Below are 13975 nucleotides of genomic sequence, written 5' to 3' on the forward strand. Positions count from 1 at the left end.
CCATTATATGTACTATACTACAACCTCTTTATACCACAACTTCTTTATATGCCCAGGAGTGGGACTGCTGGATCATATGGTAACTTTATTTTTAGTTTTTTAAGGAATCTCCATACTGTTTTCCCCAGTGGCTACACCAAATTACATCCCCACCAACAATGTAGGAGAGTTTCCTTTCCTCTACATCAGAGGGTACATATTAAAAGTTCTCATAATGAAAAAATATGAATTCTAACTAGGGTGGAAAATTTAAGGTATTTACTCTGAGTCACTCACACAACCCTAAGACCAAGTGCCTCCTTAAACTTCCCATTCTAGGTTATTCACTTGCCTCATCTTGTCCTGGCCCAGCCTAAAACCATTCCTGCCTCACAGTGAGCATTCAGTTCTCGACGTAAATAAAAAAGCATCAGGATCACAAAGATCAAGAATCAAGAAATCTAGGTTCTATTGTTTTCTAATTCTAGCATAAAGGTCTATGACCTTAGGGGGAACTCAGGTTGCTTTTCTGGGCTTCAGACTTCTTCCATCAGATGAAGGAGTTTGGACCAGGTGATCTATAAGCATTCCTCCACTTGTGTGACTCCCTATTTGATCAGAAACCCAACATGTTTCAGGACTAATATATTTTTCAGATCTTCTCTGGTAAGTTTTGGAGTTCTAGCATGCATATAGAAGCTCTGTAAGATTTTTATTTATTCATATATTTACACATTCATTTACCACAGTACAGTTTCCAGCAACCTGAGGCAAAAAGATAAGTAGCAGTAACAGTAGTAGTTAATATTTTAATACTAAAAATATGCCATTTAATCCTTACAACAACTTAATGAGGTAGAAGTATTGGTAATCACATTTTACAGAGTAAGCACCTACTCAAAGTGGAGGAATCATAATTTGAACTCAGATTTAACTCTAAAATCCAAGAGCTGTGGGGGTGGGAAGGGACAAACTGGGATTTCAAAATGTAGAATAGATAAACAAGCTTGTACTGTGTAGCACAGGGAAATATATACAGGATCTTGTAGTGGCTCACAGCGAAAGAGAATGTGACAATGAAGGTATGTATGTTCATGTATAACTGAATAATCGTGCTCTACACTGGAATTTGACACAACATTGTAAAATGACATTAACTCAATAAAAAAAAAGTTTAAATAAGTGAATGAATAAATAAATAAATAAATAATAAAATCCAAGAGCTGCAACAGAATAAATATTTCTTACTGGACTACGATTTGATAATTCATAGCAACAATGCCTCACAGATGCAGTCCCATATATACACTAGTCGCTCACTTGCTGATCTAAATACTATCTTACCACATACCAATCTTTCCATTATCATCTCCTTTAAAAATACTTCCTAAATAATAAATATTTCATATTATACAGAAAAGACTTGGCACAGCAGGCCTAAGAATGTTACCCACTGAAAGGCCTGCTTGTAAAGTTAGCCCTTGGCTAGCATGTAGGAACTTGAATTTTAGGAGGGTTCCTATCGTTTCCTAACTGCTAAGTGTGGTTTAGTGTGCCTAACTGCTTGTACATCAGAGGGTACATATTAAAAGTTCTCGTATGACAAATACTTGCTTTTCTTCAAGTATGACAAATACTTGCTTTTCTTCAGGGAGTCTGGAATTTCAGTACTTGCTAGGCAGAGGGTGCCTAGATGATCATCCCCAATAAAAATCTTGGGCACGAAACTTCTAATGAGCTTCCCTGATAGACAACATTTTACACATTTGTCAAAACTCACAGCTAGAGGAACTAAGTGCCTCCCGTATGAATCTGCTGAGAGAGGGCTCTTGGAAGCTTACACATGATTTCCTTCACACTTTGCCCATGCAGTCTTTCTCTGCTGATTTTGGTTTATATCTTTTTGCTATAAGGTAACTTCAAACTTCTGTCATCACCTTTCTCACTTCACTTTGACCTGATGACCCTTCTTACTATTTCACTGAGAAAACAAAAATGGTCAGAAGAGTACATTTTCATTGTGTGGCTGAGCCACACTGACTTCATTTTGTCAGCTCCATCTTGGTCCCCGCAGCCCTACCCGTCCCCTTTCTATGTGACTGAGATTTAGCCTACTCACAAGGAATGAGCCCAAGCCAGATAAGTTACCTATCAACTTTTATCCCTGCCTTCACCTTACATGAAAATTGGAAGAACAACTTCTGTTGACACAGATGGTTAATGGTTATGAGACTCGTGGAGGGGAGAAAAAAAACCCTGGTTCCTGCCAGTGCCGACATGCTTCTCCCTAGTAGTCAGATGTTATTTTTAGCTTTGGTCCCTATAAATTCCCCAGTACCCCTTCTGGCTGCACACAGTGAGCCATGAGTGCCTCTGGATCATCGTCCATCTGATTCTGCCTGTATATAAGTTACCCAAAATAAACTTCATAATTGCACTTTAGGGAGTTGCCTGGTTCATTTTTCAGTCTCAAAGTTCCTTCTCAATTTGGAAGATACTATCCAATATCTCCGCCCCTCAACATTCATCGTCCCACCATCAACTCTATCTGTCTACTTCCAAGTGTCACCGTGCACTCTGTCTTTCCTCTTTTACATGACATGATGTCCTTGCTCTTATCTAGGGCTAACCCGTTTACTATGCACTAGATCACATCCCTCTCCTTGCCTACACAAGGACTGTGATCCTGTATTTATCCTCTACCTTTCTATAAGGTCATTTTAACGAGCAGATAAACTGATGTAGCATCTTGTATATTAAAAAGGAGAGGGAGACCTTCCCTCAACCCCGTATCTGCCATGCCCCTTTATCTTACTCTCTCTCTTATCTCACTTACTACACCCTCTTGAACCCATTCCAGTCAGGCTTTTGATCTCATCATTCCACAGAAAGCATTTTTATCAAGGGGACCAACAACCTCCATGTCGCCAAAAACCATACTGTCAATTCTTAGCTCTCATCTAATTGAGGCCATGAGCAGTATTTAAAATAGTTTATCTTCCACTCCTTAAAATGCTTTTATTACTTCACTTCCGTAATGCTTAGTTCTCCTCATTTTCCTTTTGTTTCACTAACTCTCCTTTTCAGTCTCTTCTGATGGACCTCCCTTTCTCCTTCCTACTCTTAACACTGGAGTCTTCCAGGACTCAATTCTTGGCTTTCCTTCTTCTCTAGGTACAGTCTACTACTAGGTGATTTTTAAGCAGTCCCAAAATTTTAAATATCATCTGTATATTGATAAATCCCTAATTATGTCCTCCCAGATATGTCACCTCAACTTTATAGACTCATTTATCAAGCTATCTCCTCAATATATCTATTTTGATATCTAATTAACATATCACAGCCAGAAAGCTTGATATCCTTCCCAAATCTGCTACTCTCATACCTTTACTCATCTCAGCAAACAGTATATCCATTCTTCTAGTTTAGCAAAAAAACTCTGAATCATCCTAGACTCCAGCTCTCACTCTAATTAATCAGTACTTCCTGTGAGTTACCTTCAAAAAAATCCTGAATCCAACCATTTCCATTCTCTTCCCTCCAACCATCTCCCAACTATTCTTCATGTTCCCATTTTTGTCCAGCCCTACTTCTCTCCCTACATTGCAGTGAAAATAATCCTTCTAAAAGATGAGTCAATTAGGTCACTTTTATTGCTTAAAATCCTCTAGTAGCTTTCCAATATACTTCATCTAAACTGTTTATCACAGCCTGCTTCTCTGACTTCATCTCCCAGGCTTGCTCTCTTCTTCAGCCATATTGATCTTGACGTTCCTCAAACACGCCAAGCATGGTCCATCAGTACTTTTACAAATACTGTTCCCTTGGTATGGAATGCTCCACACCAAATTATTTATATGGCTCCCTCCTTCACTTTATTCATATACGTGCTCTAAAAGATCCTAATCAACTCTCATTGCTACCTCTTATAAAAACAGTCTTCTGCTCCATTCTCCTATCTACTCCTACCCCTGCCATTTACTTCCCATCTCTAATTCTTAGCTGCTTTATTTTTTTAATGACCCATCACCAGGTGAATTATATATCTATATTGTTGGTCTTCCTCCAGTAGAATATAAGCCTATGAGAGCAGGGGGTTTTCACTTTTGGTTTTGTTTTTCTACAGCTGTATCCCTCTATCTAGAATACTGTATATGATCCAACCTCATGAATATCTTTATAATTAATTAGTTATTTCTATTGATGACCCAATTTAATTTTTTCCTCATTAGATTTTTCTTAGAGAATAAGGGTATAAATCAAACATACAGCCTGTTATAAATAAACATAATTTAAATAAAAATACTTACTCTGCTCTGATTTTACCACCCACCAATTAGATGGACGCCTGGAAATTCTTCGACTTCTTGTGACAGTTGAAGTAACTTCTTCAGGTGCAATTTTGTTCTTCTTGGACCCACTTGAAAAACACTTCTTTTTGCATTCCTTATCTTTTTTCTGATCCTCTGTATGAGGAACACTGGTGTTACCTTTCTTGTTTCCTAAAACAAAGAAAATCATAAAATAATTCGAAGTCTACTGAACCAAAGAATACTCAGAAAACCACAACAGTTAAAAAACACTTGATTATAGGAACTTCTTAAATTTATCCTGTTTTCATCTCTATCTTTTTTTAAAGTCACATCTTCTCAGTAAGATCTACAACTTTCTATCAGTTAAATGCAAACTTTTCCCATTGCTTCATAGCTAGCATATACTCTCGAGTCAAAAAAAAAAGCAGTATACTCTGAAAAGGTAAAATGAAATATATGGGCCCTTCCACTACTTACCAATGACCTGTGTTGAAAAAAAAAAAGGTAACTACTGCTTTTCTGCTGTGAAATAATTCATGATTTTTGTCAATCTAATTTATAGAAGAGAAGCCTTAAGTAAGTTTTCAATAAAGAGATCTTTCCCATATGAAGGAAAGAGACTGTTTCTTTGAACAGAATTTAAAGAGGAAATGGAATTTGGAAAACAACAAATGTAGCAAGCAATAAACAGCTAATGAAAAAGTTTAGCATCAAGAGTGATTTCCTCTTACTACAAAGGCAGGTAGGTAAGAAAAGATCTAAAAAGGAACAGATAAATTCTAGTTTTGTTTTTGTGACTGAAAACCAGGAAGAAGGGGATATCAGGGAAATACAGACTACTTTAATTATTGCATCTAAAAAGGGTACAACCACCAAAATGAGTTTAAAAATTGAAAATTTCTTTTTTTCAGAAAGAAAATTAAAACATTAGATGTTAGCAGGCATAATGAAAGTTTTTTTGACCAGAATTTTTAAGTTCCTGACCAAAGATTTCTTTGATATCCAAACAAGGAATTAAAATCACATCAAGTAGGAAACTTTCATAGAGTAAATAAACTGCATGAAAGTATGTCAGATCAGGGGGAATGGCCAAGATGGCAGAGAAGGAAGACCCTGAGCTCACTTCCTCCCACAGGCACACTAAAATTATAACTCTTTACAAAGCAACTATTGATAAGAATGATGTAAAGACTAGCCGAAAAGACCTTCTACAACTAAAGATATCAAGAAGGAACCACAAGACAGGTAGGAGGGGCAGAAGTGAGGGATAGTCAAGACCCAGGCTGGGCAACTCACAAATAGAGGGATAATTACAATTGTATAATTCTCCCCAGAGAACTAGGGGTCCAAGCCCAACACTGGGCTCCCCAGTCTGAGTTTTCTCCACCAGGAAGGCAAGTCCCCAGAACGTTTGGCTTTGAAGGCCAGCGGGCTTACTTTCAGGAGAATCAGAGGGCTATAGGAAATAGAGACTCCACTCTTAATAGGCAAAGGCATTGTAATTAAAACGGCAAAATCTCAAATGCTCCAAGACCCAGAGCAGATGCTCCAAGACCCAGAGCAGATGCAGTAACTTGAAGGGAGCCTGGGTCATACCCACGTGCTGATCTTGGAGGGCCTCCCACAGAGGCAGGAGGCAACTGGAGCTTACCCTGGGGACACAGACGCCAGTTGCAGCCATTTTGGGGAGTTGTTCTTCCAGAAGGACACTGGTGATGGCAAGCACGATTTCGGAATCCTCCCTCTAGCTTTTTAGTGCCAGTTCTCGGCTCCTCTCACTAGCTGGTTGGCACCAGTCCTGGGATGCCCCAGGACAAGAAGCTAGCCTAGTGGGGACACAGCCCCACTCACCAGTGGGCCAGCACTAGCCCCTGGATCTCTTGGACCCCACAGTCAGCCACTGGGACTCAGCCCTGCCCACCATCAGGCTGACACCAGCTCCAGGAATCCTGGGACCCCACAGCCAGAAACACAAGGAACCAGCTCTGCCAGACAGTGGAACAACACAAGCTCCAGGATACCCTGGACCCCACAGCCACCAATAACAGAAACCAGCCCTGACTACCAGCAAATCAACACCAGCCCCAGGACCACCCCTGACCCCCCAGGTCACAGCCTTGCCCACCAGCAGGCCAACACTAGCTCCAAAACCCCCAGCACTACAGTCAGCCATACCAGGACCTGGCCCCGCCCATCAGCAGCCAGCAGCCTCCATACTAGGCAGGACCAGACAACCAATGAGACTTGGGGCAAGTCATGCTTACCAGTGCACCCACAGTAGTCAGTCACTACAACACAAGGGCCAACTCAACCCAAAGAGGGTATCATTAGAGCATACAGATCTGGTGACCAGAGGGGAGTGCACTGGACACCTCCTATAGAAAGCCACTAATCCAAGATCGGAAACGTAACCAACCTACCAAACACACAGAAATAAAAAGAGAATTAACAAAATGAGGTGACAGAGGAATATGTTCTAAACAAAGGAACAAGGCAAAACCTTAGAAAAATTAACTGAAGTGGTGATAAGCAATCTACCCAAAAAGAGTTGAAGATAATGATCTTAATAAAGATGCTCAAAGAACTAAGATGAATGAACGAACACACTGAGAAATTAGAAGTTTCTAGCAAAGACTTAGAAAATATAAAGAAGGACCAGAACTGAAGAATACAATAACTAAAATAAAAAATATGTTAAAAGGAATCAACAGTAGATTAGTAGAATACATTTAAAACTACAAAAGGGAAAAAAGCTACAACTAAGATTCTATCCAGCAAGGCTATCATTCAGATTTGAATGAGTTTTATAGACAAGCAAAAGCTAAGAGTTCAGCACCATGAAATCAACTTCACAACAAGTGTTAAAGAGACTTCTCTAAGTAGAAAAGACCACAATTAGGAATATAAAAATTATGAAGGGAAAAATCTCATTGATAAAGGCAAATATACAATAAAGATACTAGATCAACCACTCATAATAGTAGTAGAAAGGTTAAAAGACAAAAGTAGTAAATTATCTACATCCTCAAGTAGTTAAGGTATAAATACTGCACACACGATGTCAAAAATTTTTAAATATGGTGAAGGAGGAGTGAAAATGACCTGCTGTTAAGATGCATTCAAACTTAAGAGATCAGTAACTTAAAATAACTGTGTGTGTGTATGTGTGTACAGAGAGAGAGGAAGAGAGGGAGATTGCTATACATAAACCTCATGTTAACCACAAGCCAAAAATCCATAACAGGTACACACACAAAAAGGAGAAAAGAATCCAAACGTAACACTAAAGATAGTCATCAAATCACAAGGGAAGAGAGCAAAAGAAGGAACATAAAATATCTACTAAAACAAGCCAAAAAAAAATTAACAAAATGCAGTAAGTAAATACTATCAATAATTACTCTAAATGTAAATGAATTAAATGCTCCAATCAAAAGAAACAGAGTTACTAAATAGATACAAAAACAAGACCCATGCAGATGCTACCTACAAGAGACTCACACTTCAGATCTAAAGAGAGAGACAGACTGAAAGTGAGGGGACAGAAAAAAGGTATTCCATGCAAATGGAAATCAAAAGAAAGCTGGGGTAGCAATACTTATTTCAGACAAAATAGACTCTAAAACAAAAACTGTAACAAGAAACAAAGAACATTATATAATGATCAAGAGGTCAATCCAAGAAGACATACCAACTGTAAATATATATGCATCCAACACAGGTGCACCTAAATATGTAAAGGAAATATTAATGGATATAAAGGAAGAAACTGACAGTAACAGTAATATAGGGAACTTTGCATCCCATTTAAATCAATGGATAGATCATCCAGACAGAAAATCAACTTGGGGAATATGGAGATAGTCACCAAAATTTATAGATGAAATGTGGAAAAGTAATCAAGAAGACACAAAAGTAAATCAAACAAAGAAACATGGCAGAGAACCAGAATATTACAGCATCAGGTATTAACCAGTGCTTAATTAGGCAGAATGAAAACTGCACCTTAGTCATCTTTATTACCTACAGCATATAATATTGTGTATGGTGCACAGGCTCTCAATAAAAAATCATCAAAATAATGAATTTAGGGTGAAGCCTGTATTTCACTAGGCAATGATAACAGCAAAATTGCTACCTAGCATAAGCTATTTTAGATGCTCATCTAAATTGTGACACCCAAAATGTGGTTCACAAACCAGTTATATCAGCATCACCTGGGATAGAATGTTTAGAAATACAGATCTTGGATCTCACTCCAGACATACTTAATCAGCTTATTTATCAGTATTTTAACAAGACTCTCAAGAGAATCCAAAAGCACATGCAAGTATGAAAAGCACTGTTCTAAGTGCTTAGTCATTCTCCCAGTTAAATTTGATTGGGGAGTAAAGGGACAGAGAATGAAATGAAGCAAATTCTGTCAAGATCCCATAAAGCAGCATCACTCTCTGACTCTATTTTGAGAATAAGTTATAGGATTTGTCAATACTTTAAATTTGGGATAAAGAGAACTGATTCATGCTGATAAAGAGAACTAATTCATGCTTATAAAAAGAGTAAAAGAAGAATATTAGCCTTAATTATACTGAGCCAGGTACAAAAACCTTGAGAAAAAGAAAATATAATCTACTTTACCAATATTGTGCTTAATAACAGTATCAACCAATATTTTGGAAGTGGTGAGAATGGGAGACACTTAAAGAGTCACTACAAAGCATAAATCTGACAGTAAGTAAGATCTTTTAGGGAATGGATATAGAAGATAATAAAGAGTCAAATTTATAAAACACTAAAGCAAGGATAAGAACTTTGAACATGTCTGCCACTAAGCAGTAGTTTAAGTAAGTACCTGTACAACAGCAAGAATCTTCACTGACAAGTAGCATTTTTCTGCCCCCTACATCTCCACCCTCATCTCTCTTCTCCAACTCCTTTTCTTCTGTTTGTTCCCTTTTTTTCTTCCCTTATGTTTGTCAAAAATATCCTCAGAAACTGCTCTAACAAATGAAAGGGACTCAGGATGACAGAGGTTACTATCCATGTTCATGAATCGATTTAAAAAAAAACAGAAAAAAAACAATGTGAACAATGATTTAGGGCAAAAGAATTCAAGGGAAAATGCTATTATCAAAGATTTGGACCATGTTACAGAAAAAAAGAATCATACAAAGTGAAAAACAGAACAATTAAGAACACCATTTCAGAATCTAGTTCTAGATCAGGAAAGGTTAGAAACTGAATGACAATGAACTTAGAAAACTAATAAACAGGAACATATATAGAATACAAAACTGATACATGAAACAGCTGGTTATGTGAAGAGAGTTAAAACTGAGGGGATATATGTCATAAGCACAGCAATAGTTAGAAAAAAAATAAGTGATTACTGTAGAAAATTTTATGTATTTACATGTAAAGGAGTAGGATTCTGAAGATGAGGCATGTTTTAATACACACAATAAAGTATTTATCCAAAATAGAGTAATATTTCTGTCACTGTTGATAATATATTTTAGTTACCCACAAAACTACTAAGGCTAAGATCTGGGGACTACTTTAGGAATAGCATAGATACAGTCCCTATTCTCATAGAGATTTCAGTCTAGACTCTAGAATACAAGACATACTCAGCAAGTAATTATATGGTAAAATGAAGAGTGCTATTGAAGCATACTCAGGAACACACAGGGTTGAGGGATATTAATCAAGAAAAGTGCTATTTATACTGAGTATAAAGCTTGGTAGGGAACCCAGGGAATTTAGGAAAAATTTTCTAAGCAAAAGGAAGTGCGTATTAAAAGGCCCACAGTTGAGAAAGTGGTCTGTTTATGGAACTGGAAAAAATTCATTACAAAGCAACCCAGAAGATACATCTGCAGAGGGAGACAAAAGCAAGAGGGTATGTGCATAAACTGCTACAATAATCCAAGAAATAAACTACTCTATAGTTGGCTAAGGGGAGTAGCAGGAGGAATGGAGAAAAGTAATATATTTGAAAGCTACTTAGGGAGAAGTCAAAAGACTTATTGATTTTATATGGGTTGCTAGGTAAAGGAAACAGGAGTTAAGGATGAATTAGATTTCTTTCTTAAGCTAATAGATTCATTATGGCTCCATTTATGAAGATACTGAAAACTTGAGGAGGAACAAGTTTGGAGGAATTTAGTTTCCAATATGATCAGTTTGAGAAATCTGTGAGACAACAAAAGTGGAAAAGTCTATTTGCTCAATCTAAGTCATCAGTTTAGGCATTACAAGTATGTCAAGTGCCCTGTTAATTAAAGGAAAATTATCTTCAGAGTAAAAAAATTTCTTTGAAATTAACTTATCTCCATCTTTAGTCTTTGACAACTGATACCGTTGTCAGTAATGGCCTCCCAAAGATGTATTCACCCTAATCACAAAATCTGTGAAAATACTATCTTAGATGGGAAGAGACTTCAGAGATATGATTAAGGCTATAACCCTTAAGACAGGGAGATTATCCTGGATTATCCAGGATGGCCCAATACAATTACAAGTGTCCCTAAAAGCTGTGGGCAGAGGGAGAGAGACAGGATGATGGAAAAAGAGGCAGGAGAAATTTGAAAGATGAGAAGGCTGGCACTGCTGGTTTTGAGGGGAACCAGGATTTAAGGAACATAGGTGACTTCAAGAAGCTGGAAAAAGCAGGGAAACAGATTCTCTCCTAAAAGGAACAAAAACCTTGTCAACACCTTGATTTTAACCCAGTAAGATCCATTTAAGACTCCTGACTCACGGAAATATAAGATAATAAATGTGTGTTGTTTTAAGTCACTGAGTATGTAGTAAGTTGTTAAAGACAGCAAAAGAAAATTAATACAATTGGTATGTTAACTAATTAGAATGCTATATTCACTAACCAATCTAGATAAAGAAAATTTTAATATACACAAAAATTAGTGTGCAAAATATAGCAGGTACTTAATAAATGTTTAACATTTATAATTTAAGAGACTTTATAACTTTAATACATAATATATATAACTTCATAACTTAAGATACTTCCTTGATATAATGTTTTTCCTAAGAAATTATGGATAAGCCAAAATTTTGTACCTTCAAACTTTGTGAATTCATATTCTACTTAAGGAACTAGTAAGAAAATAGCTTTCTTGTAATGTTAACTATCACTCTCCATTCAGCTGGATTATTTATGCTGTATCTTCTTAAAACAACCAACAGCTAATTAGAAACAGAATGAAGCAAAAAGAAAAAGAAAGGAAAAGAAAAAAGAATTCTAATTAAAAAAAATGTGGGACATATCTGACATTTACAAAAGAAGACTACAAAATAGATCATTTTTCCTTCTATTCTAAGTAGAATTTATCAAATACACAAAGACACATACAAAGTCTGAAAATGTGGAGTGTGAAAACTATTATTATTTCAGGTGATATAAAGTCTATGTTACTATATAAAATGAAAGCTAAAATAACTGAGTAAATGATAACCTATATTAAAGAGGAATTTAATTTTATAAAAGCTAGCTTAGGTATTGTGCTTTAATATACTCTCTCTCCCCTCTATATTAGCAATAGAGTATAGTCATTTAGAACCTTCAGGCAAATATATAATTCTGCCCAAGAAAGTTTTCCCATTAGCTAACAGTTTTTCCATTTGAGAATCAACAATATTTTCACTTATTTCAAAACTTTTTGATAGAACTGAAAAAATATGAGCTCTACGTTGGGACAGATCCTCGACCAATATTTAATTTCTTTTGAGTGTTATCTCCTATCTTATAGTATTGTTAAGAAGGATTAAATTATATTACACACATATAAGGTAATAATAAAGTAAACAAAATGAGTGTTTCATATTCCATTAACTATTCTGGAGAAGATTCTTTTTGTAAAAACTCTCTTTTCTCTCTGTTACTTACAAAGTGATACAAACAGCACAAATTGATCTTTTCTTCATGATAGTGTCATCATTACAAACCTCAATCACTATACAGTGATGACATAAGGAGGGTGGCCATACTTCACGTACATCTGGGACAATCCTTACTGTCCTGACATCCTCCCCTATTCTCATGTGTCCTAGTTGGGATGATAAATGACATAATAACCGAAGATAAAAAGATTTATTAAGATATTAATTATATGATTATTCTCCATGCTTCCGTTATCATCCTGTGGATGTATATTTATATGCTGGTCTACAGACTCCACCAGATTGATCTTTTTTAATGATGAAAATGTGCATTAGTAATCTTTGTAATTTCAGAGGCTACTACAGTGCCGGACATTTAACGACTATTAGATAAATGAGTAAATAATGGAATAGAAGAGTATGAATTTTTATCTGCAAGAACTAGCCCCACCACCTGAGACTTTTTCCCAATTTATATTTTAATAACCCTCAAGAATATATGATGTGTTCTGGTAACTATCTGGTTTACTAAGCTTTTGCCTTTCACTTCTCCCCTTATATATGCTGCTGTCTTAAAAGCTACGCAAAAAAATCAAGTGACCTGGAATTGTAAATTGGAATTACAATGTAAAATAAAGAGATTCTAGAGAAGAGTCTGTAGGCATTTGAGGCTCTTTATAGAATTAAGTTTACTCTGCCTACTTCCCAAAGCAAAATAGGAATATTACAAAAACACAAAGTGGTGGAATAATATTCATAGCTATACTTAATATAAACTTACCCACAGGTAGCAACTGTTTTGGGGAAATTGGAACACTTCTCTCTCCACACTCTTCTGTATTTCGGTCTGAATTTCTTTGTAACTTGTCTTGAGCAACACGTGATATATTTATATTTTTATCTTTAGACTGTTCCATAACAACTTGTTCTTCAACTACACTGGCCTTAAATTTTCTTCCCTGTTTTTGTTTTACAGTCCTTTTGTTTCCAGATGATTTTTTTGCGTTCTCAGGATACATTTCATATTTTGTAGATTTGCAATTATTTTCCATTTCATCCGTCAAAGCACAACTCTTACCCAGTATTTTTTGTTCAGAGGGCTGAGATTTCTCTACTGAGTGAGCTTTGCCAGAATGTTTGTTACTTGTGAAAGTTGCAGATGATACATTGTCATGTTTTTCTCTTGACTTCTTCCTCTGAAGGGGTGCAGTGCTCTCAGCAGGGGATACTGTGTGTTGTTTCAGAGGCCCAGCCTTTCTTGGTATAGTAATCCAAGACTCATTGGCAAAACTTTTATCTGATTCATCAATTATAAATTCATCTTCTAATAACTTCGTATTATTTGTAGGAGATAAGTGAGGTGGAGCAGTTGCTATATGCCTAACAACAGAACTAAAACAAAATGTTATAATAAATAATAGCTCAAAAAAAGTAAAGCTTTTACCTTTGCTTTAAAGAGCAGTTCACATTTCCTCATTTCTCGTTATCTTTTAAAATCACTCCCTCCTTTTACATTTCTATAATACCTGAGCACATTCATTTATAAACTAATGTGATCACAGAAATTTAGCGCTGGAAGGAAGCCTAGATATCAACTAATTTGATGTTCCTCCACTCATTACATATAATAAACAGATGAAACCTAGAGGTAGCCCAGATACACTGACTGACAGTACAAAAATGTATGCCATTTGTGTTTGTATAGATATCTCTTGAGGCCTGAATTTCTTCACATCCAAAATAAGATTATTTCTGAGACATCATCTAGTCTAATATTC

At 36.3% G+C, this 13975-nt stretch overlaps 1 protein-coding gene across 2 annotated transcripts in view; it reads right to left on the reverse strand.

Annotated features, from left to right (window-relative positions):
• Positions 1 to 13975, reverse strand: part of CENPC (centromere protein C) — a 78168-nt gene that overhangs the window by 40649 nt on the left and 23544 nt on the right. For both annotated transcript variants that reach the window (XM_072940815.1, XM_006217843.4), the window contains exons 8-9: positions 12979 to 13589; positions 4293 to 4484 (exon numbers count right to left, since the gene is read on the reverse strand). In XM_072940815.1, coding sequence (XP_072796916.1) covers positions 4293 to 4484; positions 12979 to 13589 — 803 coding nt within the window. The remainder of the gene's footprint in view (positions 1 to 4292; positions 4485 to 12978; positions 13590 to 13975) is intronic.

Source organism: Vicugna pacos, chromosome 2, assembly GCF_048564905.1.
Source record: "Vicugna pacos chromosome 2, VicPac4, whole genome shotgun sequence".
NCBI lineage: Eukaryota > Metazoa > Chordata > Mammalia > Artiodactyla > Camelidae > Vicugna > Vicugna pacos.